At 41.1% G+C, this 27,345-nt stretch overlaps 1 protein-coding gene across 1 annotated transcript; it reads left to right on the top strand.

The window, feature by feature from the left end:
• Positions 1-2,304: 2,304 nt before the first annotated feature.
• On the top strand, positions 2,305-26,786 carry UBXN8 (UBX domain protein 8). The gene is made up of 8 exons (XM_047772539.1): positions 2,305-2,438; positions 4,039-4,161; positions 7,959-8,032; positions 11,563-11,685; positions 15,786-15,923; positions 19,031-19,072; positions 22,682-22,756; positions 26,161-26,786. The coding sequence occupies exons 1-8, from the start codon at positions 2,351-2,353 to the stop codon at positions 26,326-26,328; spliced, it is 831 nt and encodes a 276-aa protein (XP_047628495.1). The 5' UTR covers positions 2,305-2,350; the 3' UTR covers positions 26,329-26,786.
• Positions 26,787-27,345: the final 559 nt, after the last annotated feature.

The following is a 27,345-nucleotide window of genomic DNA, read 5'->3' as shown; positions in this document are numbered from 1 at the left end:
AGTGAAGAGACTTCATAATCAATAAAGTTTTGGGAAATGTTTATGGCCCTAAGCAAATCTAGAGTAGGTGGGAGCCTCTATTTTACTGTCCTGATAGAGATTTATTGGTGTCATCAACAGATTCAATTAGGAATATAAAAAGAGGAAGAAAAATACCTAAAGGAGGAAATCATACCAAAATGAAGATGGTAACCGCTGTAGAACTCTTTCCTGTCTTCATGTGGACAGCAAATGAAAACGTTTTAATGAGTCAATGTAATTAATTGTTTAATTGGTATGTCACATTATAATTTATAGTACTTTACCCAGATCGATTTTGAGATTGTGCACTCATATTCTGCACCTTGAATTCTAGGATAACGTTCTTAGCCTATATACCAAGCCAAGCTCCCTTGGTCCTGGCTCCAACCTACTTCTACACTCTTCCATTCAAAGTTGAAATTGCAATATTTTAACTGTTGGTAGTTCCTCTACATTCATAGTTTGTCAAACTTCAAATCTCTTGCCCTTTTCCCCAATTCCTAACCTTTACAAAATAATTTAGGCATGATTTCCTTTGGGAAAGCCTTTCCCCAAGCCCTCACTTGGGTACATAGATCCCTGTGTACCTCTCACAGCACGCAAGCACTGTATTTTTCTCTTTACAGGGCTGTCTTTCCCACGAAACTGAGTTTCTCAAGGACAAAACTTACACATACTTGAGTCTCTATGAGTTCTACAGTACCAGGCAAATTGTGGAGCTAAATAAATGTTAGCTGAACTAAATTGAAGGGTGAGGCAGAACTGATGGAAGGGTCAGAAAACGAACTTTCAAAGCACGAAAACTTTTTTATTTTATTTTAGGGCTGCGCCCCAGGCATATGGAAGTTCCCACGCTAGGGGTCCAATTGGAGCTACAGCTGCTGGCCTACACCACAGCCACAGCAACGCAGGATCCCAGCCAGGTCTGCGACCTACACCAAAGCTCAGGGGAAGGCTGGATTCCTGACCCACTGAGTGAGGCCAGGGATCTGAACCAGACACTAGTCGGAATATGATGGCAACTCCCACGAAATCTTTTTTTTTTTTTTTTGTCTTTTTGCTATTTCTTTGGGCCGCTTCTGCGGCATATGGAGGTTCCCAGGCTAGGGGTCTAATCGGAGCGGATCCGAGCCGCGTCTGCAGCCTACACCACACCTCACGGCAACTCCGGATCGTTAACCCACTGAGCAAGGGCAGGGACCGAACCCGCAACCTCATGGTTCCTAGTCGGATTCGTTAACCACTGCGCAACGATGGGAACTCCCTCACGAAATCTTTTAAGAGATCTCCGTAGCTTACACGCATCGGGGTTGGCAGAAACGCCAAAGAGATGAGTCATAGGATGGCAATGAGGTCACAGAACTGGGAGGCCAGTGTTAAGTCCTTAACAGTAACACCTGGAGTTCCCGTCGTGGCGCAGTGGTTAACGAATCCGACTAGGAACCATGAGGTTGCGGGTTCGGTCCCTGCCCTTGCTCAGTGGGTTAGGGATCCGGCGTTGCCGTGAGCTGTGGTGTAGGTTGCAGACGCGGCTCGGATCCCGCGTTGCTGTGGCTCTGGCGTAGGCTGGTGGCTACAGCTCCGATTCAACCCCTAGCCTGGGAACCTCCATATGCCGCGGGAGCGGCCCAAGAAATAGCAACAACAGCAACAACAACAAAGAAGACAAAAGACAAAAAAAAAAAAAAAGAGGAAAACAGTAACACCTGCTAGCAAAACTGATAAGGAGCGGAGCAAGGGGTAGCGGGTCTCCATAATTAGGTGCCAGGTCTCACTTTTGAGTCATCTTGCCGCCGGAACCAGAGACCGAGGAAGGTGCTGGGGACCGTTTGGAAGATAAGGAAGGTTCTTCGGCAGAAAGTGGTGCTCAACAGCTCTGACTCAAAAGTCCACAGTCACCCACTACAGACATAGGCCAAGGGCCCAGGCTGCCCCCTTGTAGTATCAGCTGCCCCTATCCTTTCTCCTCTGTTTCATTTTACTCTTTAGAGTTCTTTCTTAGAATCTCTAGAGTCTGACAGCCGAAGGGGCAGGGGCTGCCCGCCTCGAAGGAGCCCAAGTTTTGCTTTCACAGGACTTGGCTGGGCGGGTGCCAGCGAGGCCGTCTCCCCTGGACCTCACGTGACGTCGGGAGGTGACCTACACTTGTTCTCAGGTTACAGATTATGAGTTCAAAAGCCTGGGTTTATCTCAGTCTGACCAACGAAACAGCTTTAGGGTCCAGCGCTTTCCTGGAATTCCTCTCTTAGAAAGGGATCCACTCCACCTTCCAAGGGAGGCGTAACCAGAAGGGGCGGAGCTTCCGCCAGGAAGCAGCGCTTCCGCCGCTATGGTTTCTCTTGGGGTGGTTGGCATTTTCCTCCTCTCTGCTCTTCCCCTCTTGTGTCTGGAGCTCCGGCGTGGGATCCCAGATCTAGGTAAGTGCTGGCTTTTGCCTCCTGGCGTTCACACCTGGTAACAGTCTCACGAACACTATGTGCAATTTCCCGGCCGCGTCTCCTCTGGGCGGCTTTGACTACGATGCCCAGGCTGCACCGCGCCTGCCTTCCTCTTCCCCCGCGGGGTCCCTGGTGGAGCGAGACTTTTGCCGTCCTGGGGAGGCAAACTCTCTTGGCGGAAAAGTGCCTCTCCAGATCTGGTGAAGTTTTGCGGGTAATGGGACAGAGGCCGAAAGCACAGGAGCAAGCATATACTTGACTTTCACATTGTGTTGAGTGCTCAAAAGGAAATAAACAAGCTGATGTAGGCCTTCTGAAGAATTTAAGAGACTTAAATGATAAGGAGCCACTCGTTTGAAAAGCGAGGGCGGGAGGTGGAGGGAGCGGGACGACATTCCAGACAAAAGGAATTGTGACTTGAAGGAAAAGGATGAAGACCTTTGAGGCTGGATTAAAGAGACTAGTAGGGAGAGTGGCGCATGATAATAGCATTCATTGAACGCTTATTGTAAACTAGACTCTTAAGTCGTGGTTATTATCTCCTCTAAATTGGTTTACAAACTTTGAGGATGCGTACTGCTCTAACCTATTTTACAGTGGAAACAGACATAGGGAGGTTAAGGGACTTCCCTAAGGTTTTAAAAAAGTCTGGATTCTTTGTGGACAAGTGTTTTGCAAGGAAGGTATAGCGGAAGCAGTGAGGCAAATTAGGCTTCTGTTGTTCTTGGCAGACTTGACTATAGGGTGTCTCTCTTCTCTCTCTCCACCTTTTTTTTTCTTTTTTCCTTTCTGGGGCTACACCTGTGGCTTTAGTAAGTTCTTGGGCTAGGGGTAAAATCGGAGGTACAGCAGCTGTTGGCATACCTCTACCTGGTGTCTTTTGAGAATTACAAAATAAAACTAAAAATTCCTAGAGGATAGATACCATTTTTATTCCAACTTCTTATCCAGGATCCCTCATCATTAACAAATTGTGTTACACACAGTAGGTACTTGTTACATTTTTTGCTGAATAATTTTCATCTTGGCTCTCAAAATCATACAAAACCAAGTACTGAATTTTCCCTTTTTTGGGCAGATATGTGTATAGTAATTTTATTTACAAATGACAGAATAAACATTGAGAACTAGAGAAGTACACAGTTGCATAACTTAACTGTGAGAAATAAGAATTTGTGTTCAGTGGGAGTGACTGATTTTAAATAGAATTTGATAAGATGATACATACCATCATGATTTAGTTTCCAATTAATGTGGATAATTTTCTTTCCTTCTTGGGGCAGAAGGAAAACCAAGATTTCTGCATTATCGATAGTCATATATTTATAATGTAGCCATTCACTTATATTCCTGAAAGATGTTCTAGAATCATTTTTTGAAAACTTGTTCTGGTAATGACAGTCGTGATGAATTTTGGCACCACAGGAAAATTATATGAAATATTATAAGACAGTTGCATACCTTAACTTTTTTATTATATTGTTCTGGTACAAATAATCTGCTAATATATTAGTACTTATTATTAGTTCCAAGAAAAATTGTTTTAAAATTTAATTGTAATTTTTTTAACCTTGTTAAGGAATCAAAGATCTTATTTTGCTGTGTGGCCGGATTTTCTTACTGCTTGCTCTTCTTACATTAATTATTTCGGTGGCTACCTCATGGATTAACTCGTTTAAATCTACCCAAGTTTATCTGAAAGGTAAGTTTATAGTTTATGCTACTCTTTTAGAGTTTTCTACTGAAATTTCTTTCCTTTATTTATTCTAGAACTTTGCACAATGAGAACTATTTTACCATTACTTTTTGCTGTGTAATTTCAAGGATAGTAGTCATTACTTTAGTTACGATTTCAAATGGGCTATAAATTGCAATATTATGAGAAATTGTACATTTTTATTATATATACATTTGAAACTATCATTTCTAACTGATATTCTGCAAATTCTCTTGTTTGTTTTTGTTTTTGTTTTCTTTTTTTGGCCACCCCGAGGCACATGGAGTTCCTGGGCCAGGAATCAGGTCTAGGCCACAGTTACAATCTATACTGCAGATGAGGCAATGCCAGATCCTTGAACCCACTATGCCGGCCAGGGATCAAACCCAAGACTTGGTGCTGCAGAGACACTGCTGACCCCATTGCACCACAGCAGGAACTCCAAATTCTCTAATTTTAAATTGCCTCTGTGTTAATGGAGCACTGACTGCTATTTGGTACTTAGAGCTTATAAACTATTCGACAGGTGGTAAATGTATCTACTGTTAAGAGTTAAAGAAAATTTGGAGTACTTTTGTAGTGTAGTGGGTTAAGGATCAGGCCACTGCTGTGGTGCAGGTTTGATCCCTGGTCCAGGATCTTCCATATGCTGCTGGCACACCAGGAAAAAAAAAAAGAGTTAAAGATAATTTATTTTTTATTACATTCTGGTAGTTTTTATTTTCACACTTAATATATAGTTGTGTTCTTAATTTTAGGAAATCATGCTTGTTCTTATTTTCATTTTGTTTTTTGTAAGTAAAAGTTTGTGTTACAGACCTTTTAAAAAATATTGTAATTCACCTCAGGACAGATAAATCTTAAAAGTAATGACTACATTCTTATATCCTATTAGAAAGAAGGGAGTTCCTGTCGTGGCTCAGCGATTCACAAACCTGACTAGCATACATGAGGACGCAGGTTTGACTCCTGGCCTCGCTCAGTGGGTTAAGGATCCAGCATTGCCATGAACTGTGGTGTAGGTTGCAGATGTGGCTTGGATCCCCTCTTGCTGTGGCTGTGGCATAGGCCAGAGCTGTAGCTCCGATTCAACCCCTAGCCTGGGAACCTCCATATGCTGCAGGTATGGCCCTAAAAAGACAAAAGACAAAAGACAAAAAAAAAAAAGAAGCTTGTCAATAGTGAATTTGGTGCATTATGTTTTGTTTTACTGTTTATTTAAATGTAAATAAATGAAAGGAAAATCAGCAGTGTTTAATTTATAGCCCTTTCAAACTAACTGTGAATGAAAACATAATCCTAAAAGGTTACACTATTCAACCCAAACATAAAAGACAGTGTGGATGTTTCAGTGTCTCCCAATCATAGATTTTTGGAAATTTTTTTCTTCTTTTGGTATATTATTTGATCTTTTATACTTCAAAGTACTCAGTTGGAAGATTTAAATGACTCGTTGTAACTTCTCTTAAAACTTTGTATTAAGTGTATTTTGGTATGGGGAAGATATTTGCTGCATAGATTAGACTATGGGCAAATATTCTGTGTTTTATTTTGTTTTGTTTTTCTTTTTATGCCTGCATATGGAAGATCCCATGCCAGGGGTTGAATTGGAGCTGCAACTGTGGCCATAGCCATGGCAACAGAGGATCTGAGCCACGTTTGCAACCTGTGCTGCTGTTTATAGCAATGCCAGATCCTTAACCAACTGAGTGAGGCCAGGGATCGAACCTGCATCCTTACAAAGATAATGTCGGGTCCTTGATTTGCTAAGCCACAACAAGAACTCCATTCTGTGTTTTACAAATAAGGGAAATATGCACTTGCCATAGTTTTCATACTTTAAGTTGTACCTTTATATTGAAGTGCAAGTCATTTCGGAAACATTTACGGTTTGATAATTTTGGGATGTAATCATCACTGAAGACAAAAACTGTCTAATAAGTAATTAAGACTGTACATAATGCCTAATTATTGTCAGATTTTCCACCGTCTCTGTGGCGTTGCCAGTTTGACCCCTGGCCCAACACAGTGGGTTAAAGATCCCGTGTTGCCACAGCTGTGGCGTGGATGTGATCCCTGGCCTGGGAGGTTCCTTATGCCTTGAATGTGGCTGAAAAGGGGGTGGGGAGAGGAAGAAACAAACTCATAGAAAAAGAGATAAGATTTGTGATTACCAAAGGCAAGTGATGAGGGGAGGGGGGAATTGGATGAAAGTAGTCAAAAGATGCAAACTTAGGAAGTTCCGTTATGGTGCAGTGGGTTAAGGATCCGGTGTTGTCATTGCAGCGGCTTTGAGTAGTTGCTGTGGTGTGGGTTTGAGCTCTGGCCTGGAAACTTCCACATGCCATGGGTGCAACCCCCCCCAAAAACAAACTAAATTAGTAGTATTAATTTAGTACTTAATCCCTAGTACTAATTAATTTAGTAATCAGTCCCTAGTAGGGATATAAGGTACAATATGATAAATATTAGTGACACTGCTGTACATTGTATATGAAAGTTGTTAAGAGAATAAATCCTAAGAATTTTCATCACAAGGAAAAAAATTGTTTTTATTTCTTTAATGTTGTGTCTATATGAGATCTTGGATCTTCACTAAACCTACTGTGGTAAACATTTCATGATGTATGTAAATCACATCGTTATGCTGTACACCTTCAACTTACACAGTGATGACTGTCAATTATATCATTAAAACTGGAAGAAAAAAATATGTATATATTCTTTGATTCAGGTCACTAAGTTTGATCACCTAGCAAGTTAGAGGCCAGACTGGACCTTCTGATTTTCTTTGTGCTTTATTGCCCTAACTTTTCCTTAATAATCTTGAGGAAACATCTGCTGCCAAGAAACAAATAAAGCTGTTGACAGAAAGGAATGCTCCTATTCAAGGATTGAATTGATTGATTAATTTTTTTTTTTTTGGTCTTTCGTCTTTTTAGGGCCACACCCACAGCATATGGAGGGTCCCAGGCTAGGGGTCTATTTAGAGCTGTTGTTGCTGGCCTACTCCAGAGCCACAGCAATGCCAGTTCTGAGCTGCGTCTTCGACCTATACCACAGCTCACAGCCATGCCCAATCCTTAACCTACTGAGCGAGGCCAGGGATCCAACCCCCAACCTCATGGTTCCTAGTCACATTCATTTCTGCTGCACCAAGACAAGAACTCTTTAGGGATATATTTAAAAGATTCATAATTCTTTGGGAGAATACAATTAAATGAAATTAACAAATGAAATTTATTCTACCCCCGCCCTCCAAAAAAGGTCTATACAACAGCAGAAATCCCTTCTCTTGACATTCAGTAGATTATAAACTAATATTGGTTCAGTTACTATAGGAGTTGCCCCCCCCCATGGGATCTAGGCATGTTGCTTTTACTGTCATTTCCAGGGGTGACCAGTGGCTACAGCATAGCATACCACACCTCGTGTGAGAATGGGCTTCCATGCTTTATCTTGGAGCTGCTGAAATGCTGTAGGTGGCTGCAGGAAAAAAATCCACATCATTATTCTTGAAGCCTCCTCACCAAAGCTGTAACACAATATTACTACATGTCAGAGAATTTTCATCTCAGAACAGACCTTTTCTTTACAGATCTTGCTTGTGGATTTCTTTGTTTCAACTGTCTGTGTGTATTTCATTTTCATTATTTGAAAAATGCAGCATGTTTTTTTTAAGATGTTAAGATCTACAGAGTACTTTCAGAGAAGATAGCATTCGACTTTACCAATACTGAGGAATTTAAAAAAAAAAGCACTTTTATGTTTTTATGTCTTAGAAGAAGAAGAAGAGAAGAATGAGAAAAAGCAAAAACTTGTGAGGAAAAAACAACAAGAGGCACAAGGTGAAAAGGTAAAGCTACTTTTGGGGAAATAGAGAAAACAGACATTTCAAATTTAGGTCTGTTGGTTTATGTGTTTGTGTTCAGATTTTTATTGTTATTATTTTAATTTTAAAATTTTTGCATTGTAGAACTACACCTGTGGCAAAAGAGAGTTCCCAGGCTTGGGGTCCAGTTGGAGCTATAGCTGCTGGCGTATCCCACAGCCACAGCAACTTGAGATCCAAACTACGTCTGCGACTTACACCACAGCTCACGGCAACACTGGATCCTTTCACCCACTGAGCAAGGCCAGGGATCGAACCTGCCTCCTCATGGATGCTAGTCAGATTCATTAACGACTGAGCCACAACGGCAACTCCCAGCTTTTTTATATCAACGAGGTCAAATTCACATGACATAAAATTAACCATCTTAAATTGTATGATTCAGAATATTCGCAATCTTGTACAACCATTACCTCTGTCTAGTTCCAAAACATTTTCTTCACCCCAGAAGAAAACCCTGTACCCATTAAACAATTACTTCTCCTTTCCCCATTTCTTCCATCTCATCCTCTGCTTTCTGTTTGGATGGATCTATTCTGGATAATTCATATAAATGGAATCATACAACATGTGACATATTGTGTCTGGCTTCTTTCACTTACATGATGTTTTCCAGGGTTCATTCATGTAGCATGTATCACTACTTCATTCCTTTTCATGGATGAATGATATTTCACTGTATCGATGGGTCATAATTTGTTTATCCTTCATTGATGGACATTTAGGTTATTTCCACCTTTTGGCTATTAATAGTGCTGCTCTGAATATTTGTGTGCAGATACTTGAGTACTGTTTTCAGTTCTTTTGGGTGTATACATAGAATGGAATTGCAAGGTAATATGTTAATTCTATGTTTTAATTTTCTGAGGAATTGCCAAACTATTTTGCACATAAGCTATACCATTTTATATTCCCACCAGTAGTTTCTGAGGGTCTGAGTTTCTACTTCCTCAACAGCATTTGTTATTTCCACACTCCTCACCCCCCACATACTCGTCGTAAACCATATGAAATGGTATTACATGGTTTTGACTTGCATTTCCCTAATGACTAATAATGTTGAACAACTTTTCATGTGCATGTTGGACATTTGTATATCTTCTCTGGAAAAATATCTAAGGTCTTTGCCCATTTTTAAATTGGGTTGTCTTTTTGTTGAACTGTAGGAGTTTTTTATGTATTCTGGGTATTGAATTCTTATCAGATACCTGATTTGCAAGTATTTTCTCCCAGTCTTTGGATTGCTTTGTAGTCTTTTTATAATGGCCTTTGATGCACAGAAATTTTTAATTTTGATGGAAGTCTAGTTTTCATATCTTTTGTTACTCATGCTTTTGGTGTCATAATCTCAGAATCCATTGCCAAATCTAAATTCATGAAAATTTACCTCTATATTCCAATTGTTGTATAGTTTTAGCTTTTTTTTTTTTTTAATCTTTTTCTGGGGCCACACCCGCAGCACATGGAGGTTCCCAGGCTAGGGGTCAAATTGGAGCTGTTGCTGCCGGCCTATGCCAGAGCCTCAGCAACTCCAGATCCAAGCCTCCTCTGCAATCTACACAACAGCTCATGGCAACGCCGGATCCTTAACCTCCTGAGCAAGGCCAGGATCAAACCCGAAACCTCATGGTTTGTAGTTGGATTCATTTCTGCTTCCGCCCTGATGGGAACTCCTTTAGTAAGTTTTGAAATCAGGAAGTATGCGTCCTCCTACTTTGTTCTTCTTTTTCAATAGTTTTGTCTATGGGGACCCTTTCCAATTCTGTTTGAGTTTGCGGATTGGCCTTTCCATTTCTGCAAAAAAGGGCTTAGGGATTTTGTGAAGGATTGCACTGAAATCTGTAGATTGCTTTGAGTAGTATTGATATCTTAATTAGTAATTCTTCCAGTCTGTAAACACGCAGTGTCTTTCCATTTATTTATGTCTTTAATTTCCTTCAGCAGTGTTTTGTAGTTTTCAGTGTATATAGCTTTCACTTTCTTGGCTAAATTTATTCCTAGGTATTTTATTCTTTTAGATGCTATTATAAATGGATTATTTTCTTAATTTTCTTTTTTGACTTCTTCATTACTAGAATATACAAACACAAATGTTTTGGGTTTTTTTTTTTTTTTTTTTTTGCTTTTTAGGGCCATACCCATGGCATATGGAACTTCCCAGGTGAGGGGTTGAATCAGAGCTACAGCTGCCAGCCACAGCCACAGCAATGCCAGATCCAAGCCACTTCTGTGACCTACACCACAGCTCAGGGTAATGCTGAATCCTTGACTCACTGAGTGAGGCCAGGGATTGAACCTGCATCCTCATGTATCCTAGTCAGGTCCGTTAACCACTGAGCCATTTGTGGGAACTACAAAACACAAATAATTTTTGTATTGATCTTGTATACATCAGCTTTGCTTATTGTTTATTAGCTCTAGTTGTTTTTGTGTGTGGATTCCTTGGATTTTCTATGTATAAAATCGTATCATTTGAGAGTAGGGATAGTTTTACTTCCTCCTTTCCAAAATGGATATCATTTATCTCTTTTTCTTGCCCTGTTGCTCTAAAACTTCTAAACAATGTTAAATACCAGTGGTGAAAGCAGAAATCCTTGTCTTGTTTCTGCTGTTAGAAAACTCTTAATGTTTAATCATTGAGTATGATGTTAGGTATAGATTTTTTTTGTAGATTCCTTTTATTATATTTTTTTTGTCTTTTTACCCACGCCATATGGAGTTTCCCAGGCTAGGATTCGAATCGGAGCTGTAGCCGCTGGCCTACACCACAGCCACAGCAACTCAGGACCCAACCCTAATCTGCAACCTACACATAGCTCACGGCAACACTGGGTCCCCAACCCACTGAGTGAGATCAGGTTTTGAACCTGTGTCCTCTTTGGATACTAATCAGATTTGTTTCTGCTGAGACACGATGGTAATGCTGGTGCTTGTTATGTTTATCAAGTTCTCTTACTCATTTCTGAATAGTTTTATCATGAAAGTGGGTTGAATTTTGTCACATGCTTTTTATCCATCAATTGAGATGATCATGTGCTTTTTTCTCCTTTGTTTTATTAATGTGTTTACATTGATTGATTTTCTTATGTTGAACTATTTTGTATTCTTGGCCTAAACCACACTTGGCATTGACATATAATCCTTTCAATATGCTCTTCACTCAGTTGCTAGTATTTTGTTGAGGATTTTTGCATCTATATTCATAAGGATTATTGGTCATAGTTTTATTTTTTTTGGGCAATTCCCCGGGGTGAAATCAGCGCTGCAGCTGCCAGCGTGCACCACAGCTCATAGCTACACCAGATCCATAATCCACTGAGCGAGGCAGGAATTGAACCTAGAATCCTTATGGATACTAACTAGTAGGATTTGTTTCTGCTGCACCACAATGGGAACTGCTCTTACGTAGCTCTTATTTGCAACTTTATAGAAAATGTAAAATCATAAGGTTGTTAATGGATGGTAACAACACCTAATTTATTTTTTTGAAACAGGCCAGCAGATACATAGAGAATGTTCTAAAACCTTACCAGGAAATGAAATTGAAAAGGCTGGAAGAACGCTTTTATCAGATGACGGGTGAAACCTGGAAGTTAAGCAACGGACATAAACTTGGGGTTAGAAAATACTCTCATTTTATATTTTGGATTCTGCTATTATTTGCATTTCCTTTAACATATATTGATTTTTTTTAATTGCAAATGATTAGTCCACTCTTTTTTAGGGGTCTTTATTAATAATGATTGTACATCAGTTTTTGTTTAGCATATTTGCCTGTTGAATAGTTAGGGTGGCTTTTGGTGCCTAAAAAGCATATATAACTTAGATCCTAAAAAACCTCTAACATAGGGCAGTTTTTGAGAAAACTGTTGACTAAATCACATCTTTTATATGAGAGAATTCAGATATCTAAGGTATTAAGAGCTGCCATTATATTCATTCTGTTTGGCTCTTTTTTTGTAAAGCCAAATTGACCTTTGACTCTTTTTTTCCTTTGGCATTGAGTATAATTTTGTCATTTGCTAGCAGAAGTTTGCAACATTAAGTTTTCTTTTTTCTTTTTCTTTTTTTTTGTCTTTTTTTGCTTTTCAGGGCCTCACCTGCAGCATATGGAGGTTCCTAGGCTAGGGGTCCAATCGGAGCTACAGCTGTTGGCCACAGCCACAGCAATGCCAAATCCGAGCCGCGTCTGTGACCTACGTCAAAGCTCACGGTGACACCAGATCCTTAACCCACTGAGCGAGGCCAAGGATCGAACCTGAAACCTCATGGTTCCTAGTCGGATTCACTTCTACTGCACCATGAAGGAACTCCTTTTTTTGTCTTTTTTTAGGGCCATACCTACAGCATATGGAGGTTCCCAGGCTCCAATTGGAGCTGTCCAATTGGAGCTGTAGCCGCTGGCCTACAACCACAGCCACAGCAACACCAGATCTGAGCCGTACCTGCGACCTACACCACATCTCACAGCTGCACTGGATCCTTAGCCCCCTGAGCGAGGCCAGGGATCAAACCTGCCTCATGGACACTAGTCAGACTCGGAACTCTGCAACATTAAGTTTTCTTACAGAGAAAAAAGGATATTCATAAAGGAACTCAGTTTCACAGAGAAACTGGCCATACATTTTTTGTGTAAGATCCTTTCTGTCTCAGATGGTTTTTGTTTTTATGCATTTGTTTTTGCTTTTTAGGGCCACACCCACAATGTATGGAAGTTCCCAGGCTAAGGGTCAAATCAGAGCTGCAGCTTCTGGCCTACCCCTGACACAGAAATGCAGGATGTGAGTCACATCTGTGACCTACGCCACAGCTCTTGGAAACACTGGCTCCTTAACCCACTGAGGGAGGCCAGGGATCGAACTTATATCCTTATGGATACTAGTTGGATTTGTTTCCACTACATCACAATGAGAACTCCCCAAAGACTTGTTTATTTATTTATTTATTTTTCCTGTTTATACTGCATCTTTCATTTTCTTGTAAAGAAAATGATCCGGTAGTGGTAAACAGGATTCTGACAGTGAAGCAGAATTCGTTTATATTCATTTCATAATGGTAAATATGTTGTAAAACAACAAGGGTGGGCAAGAAAATTATCATGAAAGTTGGTCCCATAAAATGCAACTACTCTGTGTAGTGACTTCACCTCTGAGTTGTATGTTTTTTGTTAGTTTTGTATGTTAGATGTTGATAGCCTGATCTCAGCTGGCCACATCTCTTTCTTTCTTTCTTTTTTTTTCTTTTTTTTTTTTTGGTCTTTTTGCTATTTCTTGGGCTGCTCCTGCGGCATATGGAGGTTCCCAGGCTAGGGGTCCAAACGGAGCTGTAGCCACCGGCCTACGCCAGAGCCACAGCAACTCGGGATCCGAGCCGCGTCTGCAACCTACACCGCAGCTCACGGCAACGCCGGATCGTTAACCCACTGAGCAAGGGCAGGGACTGAACCCGCAACCTCATGGTTCCTAGTCGGATTCGTTAACCACTGCGCCACGACGGGAACTCCGACATCTCCTTCTGAAGTGGTCACGGCATGAATCATTCTGCACCTTGCTTTTAGGCTATGTCTCCATGGTACAACTAGTGTATATTTTAACCTAATTAGTGGGGACAACAGAGTCAGGGAGAAGGTAGACTGTTGGTGTTACAAATTGAGACTCTTAAGACTGTGGAAGAACATGAGAACTGGAATGTTAGAGTGGAAGGAGAAGTGGTCCAACCCGTTGTTTGCAGTGAGGCAGCCCCAGTTTGGCCAGTAATGTTCAGCATCACTATCTTTTGACTCCATTCCCCATGCTCCTTCCACCAAATTCTCAGGTAGAGTAAAAGAATGGGGAAAACAACTCCAAAATGGTGGCTGTGTTTAGTCTGATAAAAAGAACTTTTGGAGTTTGTGCTATGGCACAATGGGATCATCGGCATCTCTGCAGCAGCAGGATGCAGGTTCAATTCCCAACCTGGCACAGTGGGTTAAGCATCTGGCATTGCTGCAGCTGTGGTTTAGGTCACAACTGTGACTCGGATCTAATCCCTGGCCAGGGGACTTGCATATGCCACAGGGTGGCCAAAAAAGAAAGGAAAGAGAGAGAACTTTTATTTTATTTATTTATTTATTTTTGTCTTTTTTGCTATTTCTTAGGCCGCTCCCGCGGCATATGGAGGTTCCCAGGCTAGGGGTCGAATCGGAGCTGTAGCCGCCGGCCTACGCCAGAGCCACAGCAACGCGGGATCCGAGCCGCGTCTGCAACCTACACCACAGCTCACGGCAACGCCGGATCGTTAACCCACTGAGCAAGGGCAGGGATCGAACCCTCAACCTCATGGTTCCTAGTCGGATTCGTTAACCACTGCGCCACGACGGGAACTCTGTGAGAACTTTTCTAAGGTCAGTAGAAATGTAGAAGAAGGGCATTATTGAGCTAATTAGTATGTATTTGAGAATATATTTAAGTGAATTATCTTGCTAAGGAAAAGGTTTTAATAGATAATATTAATAAAAAGTAGTCTTTGTGATTTCTGGAATGAAATCTTTTCCCTCCTAAAGTGATTAATTCAAGTGAAAGATCAACATTTGAATTTGAGTGCTGTAGTATGTATAATGTATGACAGGGTACTAGGGCCACAGTCAAGTGTAGAAGTATTGTCTGGTAACACATATTGCCCTGTGTTTTACAGACATGTTCTATTTTCACAGCCTTTTAAGGCATAATCCCTTGCACTGCTTTGCCTCCTTTACTGAAGGGGGGAAAGCATATCATTCAGGTTTTCTTCTCTCTTCTACTGAGAATCTTAGGGGTCAGTTAAAATGGAATGTTCGCTCTTAGCCTTATACTTTCAGAGGGAGCTCCAGAGCTGGATAAGGGTAGTTTCTAAAAGACATTAGTCAAGGAGTTCCCTTGTGGCACGGCAAGTTAAGGATTTGGCATTGTCACTGTGGTGGTTCAGGTTCCTGCTATGGCACATGTTCAGTCCCTGGCCTGAGAACTTTGGCATGCTGAAGAAGTGGCCACAAAATAAATAAATAAAAGATGTTAGTTAAGCTCCATGGGTTGTTTGTTTATTTTATTTTATTTTATTTTATTTTATTTTATTTTATTTATTTTTGTCTTTTTGCCATTTCTTGGGCCGCTCCCACGGCATATGGAGGTTCCCAGGCTAGGGGTCGAATCGGAGCTGTAGCCGCCGGCCTACGCCAGAGCCACAGCAACGCGGGATCCGAGCCGCGTCTGCAACCTACACCGCAGCTCACGGCAACTCCGGATCATTAACCCACTGAGCAAGAGCAGGGATCGAACCCTCAACCTCATGGTTCCTAGTCGGATTCATTAACCACTGCACCACGACAGGAACTCCTGTTTTGTTTTTTTGACCACCCTACAGCACATAGAGTTCCCTGGGCCAGGGAATGAATCTGAGTGGGAGCTGTGGCCCATGTCGCAGCTGTGGCAATATCAAATCCTTAACCTGCTGGGTTGGGCTGGGGATCAAACTCAGGTCCTGCCGCTGCAGAGACACTGCTGATCCTGTTGTGCCACAGCAGGAACTCCTGGGTTTGTTTTGTTTTTTGTCTAAGGAGATAATGCTTTACATTTCTGAGTCTGATAATGACTTTATTGTATTTTCTACTGAAATGCCACCAGGGTAAAAGAAATAACCATTGTAAATAGAATTAAGTCAAAAAAGAGCATCTCTTTAGAAATTGTCTGTTGTTTTTCACCAGGGTGATGAAGATTTGGTGCTTGAAAGTGAGAGTCAGACATCTTCTGAAACATCAAACAGAGAAGCAGCAAAGAGACGAAACTTGCCTAAGCTTTTAACCAGAGTTTCACCACCTGCTGCACAGCCCACTCAGAAGAAGGTTCACTGCTTAATGCCTACTCACTGAGCTATATCTGTGTGCAGTAAGAATATTGTTCTGTGGGTGAGATGATATGTGGAGGGAAGATTAGGACTGTCTATTAATCCAAATAGTGTCTTCCCACTTCCTTACAAAGTTATCAACTTCATTAAGAATCACCTTGCCTGTTTAATATTCATATTAATGTTCTGAACCAAACTTAGAAGGTATCTAGGAAGATAAATGATGATGAATTTAGAAAATACTCTTTTGCTTTTTTAGGGCATCACCCACAGCATATGGAGGTTCCCAGGCTAGGGGTCGAATTGGAGCTATAGCTGCCGGCCTACACCACAGCTCATGGCAATACCAGATCCTTAACCCACTGAGTGAGGCCAGGGATTGAACCTGTGTCCTCATGGATCCTAGTCAGATTGTTTATGCTGGGCCACAACGGGAACTCCGAATATACTCAGTTCTTTCTGAGGAAGTAATTTAATTACGTAGAAACAAAAAATGAAATGTTTACTAAGGGAAACATCCCCATGGGTACCTAAGGCATGATGAAGCCATATTGAGTGAGTGGCTAATATTATTAACATGAGTGGATCATTGTTCTCAGTGGCCCTTCCAGGGGATGGGTTAGCAACTATTCACTTTGGAACAATGCCCAGGTTTTTATTCCTTCTTTACATCTTTAATCCCTGAGTTGACTATGATTTGGAGCTGGTTAAAGTTGAAATCAGTCTTTTTACTGACTCTTGGGGAAAGCTGGTAAGCTATCAATTTCTTGAAAGTATTTTCTAATGTACTGCCTTTCAGTCTACAATTTCCTGGTCACTTCATGGAGCTTGAGTACAGGAAACAGGTCATTGATCTATTTCTAATCTTTCAAAAAGATCTAGTGAACTCTATGGAATAATTAAAAATTCAAGATTCTTATCTTTTGGTTAATAGTATAAATTATCTTATGCTAATGGTAAATTTTAGTTGACTGTCACAGATGCTTTTGATACCAAAGAAAAACAACTAATTTGTTTTTTTTTAATTTTGTTATTATCATTGAGTTACAATGTTCTGTCAATTTTTACTGTACAGTGAAGTGACCCAGTTATACATATATTCTTTTTCTCACATTGTTCTCCATCATGTTCCATCACAAGTGATTAGATATAGTTCCCTGTGCTATACAGCAGGATCTCATTGCTTATCCACTCCAAATGCTATTGTTTATATCTACTAACCCCAAACTCCCAGTCCATCCCACTCCCTCCTCTGCCCCCTTGGCAACCACAAGTCTATTCTCCATGTCCATGAGTTTGTTTCTTTTCTGTAGGTAGGTAGGTTCATTTGTGCCATATATTAGATTCTAGGTATAAGTGATATCATGTGGTATTTGTCTTTCTCTTTCTGACTTCCTTCTCTTAGTATGAGAGTCTTGGTTCCATCCATGTTGCTGTAAATGGCATTTTGTTCTTTTTTATGGCTGACTAGTATTCCATTGTGAACAACTGATTTGTTTGATAAATGCAATTTATTTATTTACTTATTTTTTGGTCTTTTTTTTTAGGGCTGCACTCATAGCACGTGGAGGTTCCCAGGCTAGGGGTTGAATTGGAGCTGTACCCGCCAACCTAGCTGCATCTGCGACCTGCACCACAGCTCCCGGCAAAGCTGGATCCATAATCCACTGAGCAAGGCCAGGGATCAAACCCTCATCCTCATGGATCCTAATCGGGTTTGTTAACCGCTGAGCCATGAAGGGAACTCCAATAAATGCAATTTAATGTTTGTTAGATGAAATGTTATAAAACATGGAATCTCTGGTAGTGAAAAAATAAGCCTTCCTGGCGGTGAAATTGTTGATAACAAGTGCTTTTTTTTTTTGTCTTTTTAGGGCTGCACCTGCAGCACATGGAGGTTCCCAGGCTAGGGGTCGAATCAGAGCTGTAGCTGCCGGCTACACCATAGCTACGGCAACGCCAGATCCGAGCTGCATCTGCAACCTACACCACAGCTCACGGGAATGCCAGATCCTTAACCCACTGAGTAAGGCCAAGGATTGAACCTGCAACCTCAGATAACAAGTGCTTTAATGAGAGAAAATGGTCTGAACATTTGTTTCTTTAATAGATTAACAGGAACAGGGAAACATGAGTAAATCATGAAAGCAACCAAAGTGGATGGTTGTTATCCTGTCCCCTAGAAGACGCTGATGAAGAAAAATATATATGTGCTCATCTTAATTTCTCTACATATGACCCTAAATAATTTGGAGGTCTTATTGAACTTAAATATTCTCTGCTTCCTTAAAAAAAGAAAAAAGTTCCCGCTGTGGCACAATGGGATTGGCGGTGTCTTGGGAGCACTGTGATGCAGGTTCAGTCCCTGGCTTTGCTCAGTGGGTTAAGGATCTGGTGTTGCTGCAGCTGCGGCTTAGGTCTCCACTGTGGCATGGATCTGATCCCTGGCCCAGGAACTCCGTATGCCACGGGGCGGCCAAAAATGGAAAAAAAAAAAAATGTAGTTTATCCATTTTTGTATGCTGTCTTGTAACATCATAAACCCACAGTTCTTTAAATGTGTGCTGATTGGTAGCTGTCATCTCAAATCCCACTTTTATGTCCTATTATTAGCATAAAGTTGCTTACCCAGAAATGTTTGACTCTTATTCTCATTTTAAACTTTTAATACATTTATATTAAAAGAATTCATTCAGGGAGTTCCCATCGTGGCTCAGTGGTTAACGAATCCGACTAGGAACCATGGGTTGCAGGTTTGATCCCTGGTCTTGCTCAGTGGGTTAAGGATCCGGCGTTGCCATAAGCTGTTGTGTAGGTTGCAGATGCGGCTCGGATCCTGTGTTGCTGTGGCTGTGGTATAGGCTGGCAGCTACAGCTCTGATTCAACCCCTAGCCTGGGAACCTCCATATGCTGTGGCAGCAGCCCAAGAAATGGCAGAAAAGACAAAAAAATAAAAAAAATAAAAATAAATAAAAATAAAAGAATTCATTCATTAAGCTTAGATATGTCCAAACTCCATATTGAAAGAAACTTTCTTAGTGAGATTATATTTTTCTCCTTCAAACTGTTCACATACCTATTACTAAATACTTACTTTTCTTTAGGTTCTCGATTTACCTGAAGAACCTCCTGAAACAGCTGAAGAAGTAAGCTTTTTCTTTTTCTTTGAAAAGTATATTTTCTGTTTTCATTAACATTACATAAATATGTCTTACCTGAATTTGGTTTCAGGAAGAAGATAGTACAGTGTTTATGTGATTGTACTGTGATTTGGTCTTGCTTTGAATTTGGCTCCTCAGCTTGAGTCCTATTTTGAAAGCCTGCTGTCTGCTGAGCTTGTATTTTAAAGCCCCTCCCACTTCATCAGACAGAGATAGGATATGTGGGCTTTCTAAAACTTTGGTCAGGGAGTTCCCATCCTGGCTCAGCCTTAATGAACCCAACTAGTATCCATGAGGTTCAATGTTTCAAATCACACAGGTTCAATCCCTGGCCCTGCTCAGTGGGTTAAGGATCTGGCATTGCCACAAGCTGTGGTATAGATTGAAGCTGTGGCCTGGATCCCATTGAAGCCTTCTTGGATTTAGAGCAGACTAATATAGATGAGTGAACTAATGGTTGGCATGGACTTTTGTGTGTGTGTGTGTGTGTGTGCGTGTGTGTGTGTGTGTGTCTTTTAGGGCTGCACCTGTGGCATATGGAGGTTCCCAGGCTAAAGGTTGAATTAGAGCCGTAGCTGCTGGTATGCCACAGCCACAGCAGTGCTGGATCCGGCCTGAATCTGTGACCTACACCACAGCTCACAGCAACACTGGATCCTTAACCCACTGAGTGAGCCCAGGGCTTGAACCTGTGTCCTTGTGGATACTAGTCAGATTTTTTTCCGCTGAGCCACAACAGGAATTCCTAGGATGGACTTCTGATAGAGGAGGGAGGATCTGAGACATAATCAGTACAATTCTTAAGCATTATACCTTGAATTTTTTTTCTTTTTTGGCTGCCCCACAGCATATGGAAGTTCCTGGGCCAGGGATTAGATCCAAGCTGTAATTGCAACCTGTACCACAACTGTGGAAACATCCGGTCCTTTAACCCACTTTGTTGGGCTAGGGATTGAACCTGCCTCCTGGTGCTGCAGAGATGCTGCTGATCATTTTGCTCCATAGCGGGAACTTCTTAACATAGGAATCTTTATGAAAATAACTGTGGAAGAAAACAGTGCTTTCTATTATTTGAAAAAATCTGGAGCCCCGAGCAAAATGAAAGTAGAAGCTTTTTAAACATATCCTTCAACTCATTACTGCTGGGTCTACTGAGGTTTTCATGTCCTCAGGAGAAGCACTCACTGGGATTGTTGGCAGTCTTTCTTTTTTGTCTTCTAAGGGGCTGGCTTGTGATTTTGATCCCATTACACCACAGTGGGAACTCCTATACCTTGATTTTTTTTAAGTGCCTGTTAGGAATTTTGTATTATAACCAGCCACAGAATAAGATTTTTTAATTGAGAGAAGAAACTAACTCATGGTACTCTAGAATTCACGATAGCATAGTCATCATATGTTACTGTCCTACTTTTAAATTGAAAAGACTGTAGAATTTAAGATAATTTGAAAACAATTTTGTACATCATCACAGCATCTCTTTTCATTATCGTATGCTGTCTTATTTCATTCTAAGGAGTACCTGGGAACCAAAATTTAATTATTGCTGCTACTTTTCATTTAGATTTCATTTAACAATCTGTTAGGGATAGTGATTTATTTTTCAGTTTGCATTGTGTCCCAGGCCTTTTACCCATTCGTATGGCATTCTGCTAGACTGTCAGCAATATTAGGAGAATTTGCATACCCACCTTTCACACTGATTGTAATAACAGAACAATAGCTAGCATACAAGCAATGATAATGTATTTCTCTCAAGTATTTATCTAATCATAATAGACATTAATTCACTGTATTTAACCCTAGTTTCTCTTAACATATTTGGCTTTAATTCCCCTATTAGGTCATTAAAGTTTGAACATAACCTTTCTGTAAAAGTTGTTTTATTGTTTCTAAAAATAAGCAAAATTGGCTTTTCATCTGTGATTGTTGTTTTGTGATTTCTTTATTATAAAACTTTTCTTTAGTAGAAATAATGACAGCTCAAGATTTCACTGATTTGGATATGAGTCAAATACCTTACCTACCCGAATGGAAATATTTTCTAGGGAGTTCCTGTTGTGGCGCAGCAGCATACGAATCCAACTGGTATCCCTGAGGATGTGGATTCGATCCCTGGCCTTACTCAGTGGATTGGGGATCTGGAGTTGCCATGAGCTGTGGTGTAGGTCGCAGACTCTCAGCTCAGGTCCTGAGTTGCTGTGGGTAGGCAGCTACAGCTCCGATTTGACCCCTAGCCTGGGAACTTCTGTATTTCACATGTGTGGCACTAAAAAGCCAGAAAAAAAAAAGGGAAAAAATTTCTAGCATGGCTTTCCTGAAGGGGGTAAGTAGTGCCATAAAACCCCATTTCTGCAAACTGCGAGGCCAACAGGAACAAAGGTCCCAGGACAGTTAGGATAATGTTGACCATTGCAGAGGGTTTTCTGACAGTAAATAATGAACATCAGAATAAATTACTAACTCCTCTTCTTTATATTTTTGAATTTATTTATTTATTTTTGGCTGCCCCTGTGTCATATGGAGTTGCTGGGCCATGAATCAGATCCAAGCCACGGTTGTGACCTACACCACAGCTGGGGCAGCTCCAGATTCTTTAACCCACTGGCCAGGCCCAGGATTAAACCTGCGTCCTGGTGCTGCAGAGACATCACAGATCCCATTGCGCCATAGGGGAACTCCTCACCATTTTTTCTTTTTAGAATGATGTTTCATATACTAATAGGTTGCAAGGTCTTTTTAGCTGTTTAACTGTTTTATCAGAGGAATGATTGTGGGGAAACACAATACGTAAAGCAGACAAAGCAAGAGCCACTTGCAAGAGAGGATCCCCTAGAGCCGCAGCATCCAGCGCCAAGTCCAGGCTAATCTCTCATTTGTGAGCATGATTCAGGCATGGCACCCAGCCTGCAGTGATGGAGTGGGCTGGGTAACTTGTGTTTCCTTTCAGTTTCCTGTCGGTCTTGTCTGCGGACTTGGAGGTAGCCCTGATTGTCTTGGTTTGGTGGGTCACTTCCAAAGCCCAGCCACAGTCTTGATACTGTCTTGGCAGACAGACACCTTCCGTCTCTGGTGTCTTCTCTGGAAGGCTCTGCCACGGGTCTCCTTAGTCAGAAGATGTTTTTCAGGTTCAGCAGAATTATTTCTGTGGTCAGGGTGAATTTTATCTGGACCTTAGCGGTGGCTTACACCTCTCATAGCTATATTCCTAAAAACCCAGTGCAAGCGCTTAGAATTATGAACAGGTGGAAATTCCTTTGTGACACAGCGGTAGCAAACCCAACTAGTATCCATGAGGATTCAGGTTTGATCCCTGGCCTTGCTCAGTGGATTATGGGTCTGGTGTTGCCATGAGCTGCAGTGTAGGTCACAGAAGCAGCTGGGATCTGGCATTGCTGTGGTTGTGATGTAGGTTGGCCACTGTAGCTCCAATTTGACCCCTAGCCTGGGAACTTCCATATGCCACAAGTATGACCCTAAAAAACAAACAAACAAACAAACAAGAATTATGAACAGGTGTTTCCTAGCGGTTGTGGTTTAGAATTGCAAAGGTCGATGGGTTGGAATTCTCATCTGCACATTTGTATTCCTCAGGTCGTGACTGTTGCTCTCCGATGTCCCAGTGGGCGTGTCCTGAGGAGAAGGTTTTTTAAGTCTTGCAGTTCACAGGTGAGGGAAATTATATTTGGAGAAATATTTTTGTTGAATTTGGCTACAGTTTATCCCCATGCAGGGAGGGGTTGCTGTCTGTTTTCTGTTCTCCCATCAGGGGAGGGTAAATGGTATTTATAGGTATCCTGCGTGGCAGAAATTTGGATAATTAGTCATGCTGAGCCTTTGCAAACTGTGATTTCTGCTTTCAATTTTTTTTCAGTTCTTCCTTTGTTTCTTTTCTTTTTTTTTTTTTTTAAATTATACTTTCATAGCTTGTGGGTAAGATGCTTTCAAATCTTTAGAAAGCAACTGGTATTAACTTTGTTCTTATTATCCCTGATGGAGTATTAAGCTAAGCCCTATAGTTTATGTGTAGTTTTCAGATTATTCTTTAGAGCTTGATTGTTTTGTTCTAATAGACTTTTTTTTTTTTTTTTTTGGTCTTTTTGTCTTTTTAGAGCTGCACCCCTGACACATGGAAGTTCCCAGGCTAGGGTCCAATCGGAGCTGTAGCTGCCGGCCTACTCCAGAGCCAGAGTAACTCATGATCCGAGTCGAGTCTGTGACCTACACCACAGCTTACAGCAATGCCAGATCCTTAACCCGCTGAGCCAGGCCAGGGATCGAACCCTTGTCCTCATGGATGCTAGTTGGATTCGCTAACTGCTGTGCCACAATGGGAACTCCTAGACTCTTTTTTTCTTTTTGAAAACAAAACTGTGTTTATTAACAATAATTTGGAAAATGTGTAAATGTAAGAAAACAATTTCAACCTGCAGTCTGATACCAAAACCAATTACTAATATTTTGGTGTATTTCTACTTTTTTTTTTTTGCCTTTTTAGGGCTGCACGAGTGGCATATGGAGGTTTCCAGGCTAGGGGTCGAATTGGAGCTGCATCTTCCGGCCTATGCTACAGCCACAGCCACACAGGATGTGAGCTGTGTCTGTGACCTACACCACAACTCACAGCATTGCTGGATCCTTAACCCACTGAGGAAGGCCAAGGGTCGGACCCACATTGTCATGGATACTAGTAGGGTTTGTTAACTGCTGAACCACGACAGGAACTCTGTGCATTTCTACTATTAAGTTTGACTCCTAGCCTGGAAACTTCCATGTGCCATGGATGCAGCATTAAAAAATATATATATTATATATTTAAAATATTTAAAATATATATCTAAATGGGAGATCCCCTGGTGGCATAGCAGCTTAGGGATCCAGCATTGTAACTGCTGTGGTTCTGGTGCAGCTGTGGCATGGGTTCAATTCCTGGCCCAGGAACTCCTGCATTGCCATGGGCATATCCAAAAAGAAACAAAAAATGTATATCTAAGTAATTTTCTATCCTGATTGTTGTATATAGCCCTCTATGTCAAGAATGCTATAAACCAGGGAGTTCCCTTGTGGTCTAGTGGTTAGGATTCACTGCTTTCACTGCTGTGGCCTGGGTTCAATCCCTGGTCTGTGAACTGAGATCAGTCCCACATCAAGTTGCAGCATACTGCAGCCACCCCCCCCCCCAAGAAAAAAGAATGCTATAAACCATAATAGAGAATACTGGTAGATTTGACTGCATAAAATTTTTAAATTCTGTAGAGGAAATTTTCATCAAGTTAAAAATTCAGAAAAATTATTTTTTATAAGGAGCTTATTACAAATCAAAGAAAAATACCTCAGTGGAATAGCAGATAAAAACAAAACATGAAGATCTCCTATAGAAGAAAAACTAAGTTAGAAAAAAATGTTTGGCCTTACTTAGAATCAAGGAAGTGCAGATTAAAATGGATACCATTTTCTACCTATTAGATTATCAAATATTAAAAAGACTAGTACCCAGTTTGGGGCAGTGTGTGGGATAATAGGGATTCTTTTTTTTTTGGGGGGGTGCACCCACAGCCTATGGAAGTTCCTGGGCCAGAAATCGATCCAAACCCCAGCTGCAACCTACACCACAGTTGTGGCAATGCCAGATCCTTAACCCACTGTGCTGGGCTGTAGGCTGAACCCGTGCCTCAGCAGCAACCTGAGCCATCACAGAAACAATTTCAGATCCTAAACCCACTGTGCCACAGCAGAAACTCAACAAGGATTCTTATTAATTGTTCATGTGAATATAATTTGAATCACAGTTCCTGTGGAATAATTAACCAGGAATCAAACCCATACCACAGCAGTGACAACACCAGATTCTTACTTCTAGGCCATCTGGGAACTCTTACGGTATATATTTAAATATCTTTTGACTAAATAATTTCATTTATATGAGAATTTATTCTTTGGGAACAAGACAGATGATTAACGGCCCAAGTGTTTAGGGACTGGTTAAATTAAGGCATATTCATATATTGGAAGATTACGGTTACTATATGACATAATGTCTGTTTATTACAAGGAATAACAGTAGGTTTAGGGATGATGGTAGAAGTCAGGAATTACCTATCACTGATACACCAGCATCTTCGGAGAACATTCTGTTGTTCAGCTTTCTTCCTAAAGCCAAGAACCATCCTTTGGCTGGCATTATTTTTAGGAAATAATAGGTAGAAATCTGGACAATTACTATAAGAATCTTCATGACAGGAAATGCTGTGCATTTATAGGGAAGGCTCATTGAAAATTGGGTTGTCGTAAGGCAGAGTCTCTGGGAGCTGGACAGGTCTGTTGTGACAGTTCCTGGGTGATTTTGATGTGGACTTTGGCTTAGATTCTAATCTAAGTAACTTTTTTCCTGGAGTTTCTGTTGTGGTGCAGTGAAAGCGAATCCAACTAGTATCCATGAGGATGTGGGTTCAATCCCTGGGCTTGCTCAGTGGGTGGGAAATTTGGTGCAGCTGTAGCTGTGGCATAGGCTGGCAACTGCAGCTCTAATTTGACCCCATGCTGCAGGTGGGGCCCTAAAAATCAAATAAATAAGTAACTTCTTCCCAAATACTAATGTTTTGTTCTTAACTTTTTTATTTATTTATTTATTTATTTATTTATTTATTTATTTATTTATTTATTTATTTTTTGCCTGTGGTGTGTGGAAATTCCTAGCCAGGTATCTCACCCTAGCCACAGCAGTGATAACACCAGATCTTGAACCACTAGGCCACAAACCTTGTTATTGAATAATCTTTCCATTCCCTGTGGTTGGAGCTTTCATAATTGTTAAATATTCTGCTGTCTGTAGGAGCCGATAGTCCCTAGACCTTCTCTGAAATAAAAGGTGTTAAAGGTCATTCACATCTTAAAATTCATGGTATGCTGTTTCCCTCTAAACCCTGGAAGGTTCCTTTGAAAGGTCTGAAAGTTCTGTTTCATAACTCTGAGAGGTGTAATTTAACAGTGAAACAGTCATGAAGTAGCATCGTCATCTAGAGATGACACACCATTGTGCACAGTTTTTGATAACTAAGCTTTTTGTCTTTTAGGTCTTGTTTGACTGGATGATGAAAATTGGGTACCACCCATCCCTATACAGCCTTGCCACCTCCTTTCCCAGAAGGCTTCTGGAAGTGGAGGGAGGCTGGTCCCTGCAGGACCTAGGAATAACCGTGGATACCATACTCAACGTGGAAGAGAAGGAGCAGAGCAGCTAGTTAAGAAATGCAGACCATCAGTTCTGCATGAAATCAGTTGTGCTGTGGCCTTACAGGACAATAAAGGATTCACATTAAAATTGTGCCCTACCTTGACTTAGCTCAAGGCAGTAAACACTTTTTTTTTTTCATTCTTTTTTTGGCCATCCTTGAAGCATATGGAGTTACCAGGCTAGGGGTCAGATCTGAGCCGCAGTTGTGACCTACATACAGTAGCTGTGGCAACGAGATCCTTTAACGCACCACGCCAGGCCGGGGATCAAAACTGCATCCTGGCACTGCAGAGATGCTGCCTCTCCTGTTGCGCCCCAGTGGGAATTCCCTTAAACACTTTAGTGTTGATCTCCATGGGAACATAAATGGACATAAAGAATTAGAAGAGGATTGCTCTCTTGATGTGATCATTTTGGGAGTGTGCCATCTTATAATAAACCAAATGAGAACTTGGTAGAAATGTATACAGTGTCATTAATTTATATTTTTCTTAGCTGATGCCATTTATCAGTTTGTTGAAAAAGTCATAAGACTGTTTCCTGCCTCATCAGTCTGTCTTGCCACGCTGAACATTTGGCAATTCGGTCAAACTCTTTTCAGTCTTATAAGCAGGAATGCTTATTCTGCTGTATTTCTAGAAATTTAAAGACTTTTCAAAGCTCTTTTAAGGCTTTAAAGTCTTTTTTTTTTTTTTTTGTATTTTTTAGGGCTGCTCCTGTGGCATATGGAAGTTCCCAGGCCAGGGGTGGAATTGGAGTTGGTAGCTGCAGGCCACAGCCACAGCAGTGCGGGATCCAAGCTGTGTCTTCGACCTACACCATAGCTCACAGTAATGCCAGATCCTTAACCCACTGAGAGGCCAGGGATCAAATCCACGTCCTCATGGATACTAGTTGGCTTTGTTGCTGCTGAGCTGCAGTGGGAACTCCTGAAGTCATTTTCAATAGTAAACATTGTATTAAAGTTTACTTAACTAATATTTAAGATTTATTTCATTTGCCTTGCATTGAATTGTAACATTTA

This window comes from Phacochoerus africanus, chromosome 3 (genome assembly GCF_016906955.1).
Source record: "Phacochoerus africanus isolate WHEZ1 chromosome 3, ROS_Pafr_v1, whole genome shotgun sequence".
Taxonomy (NCBI): domain Eukaryota; kingdom Metazoa; phylum Chordata; class Mammalia; order Artiodactyla; family Suidae; genus Phacochoerus; species Phacochoerus africanus.
This window is presented reverse-complemented; position numbering and strand designations above follow the sequence as displayed.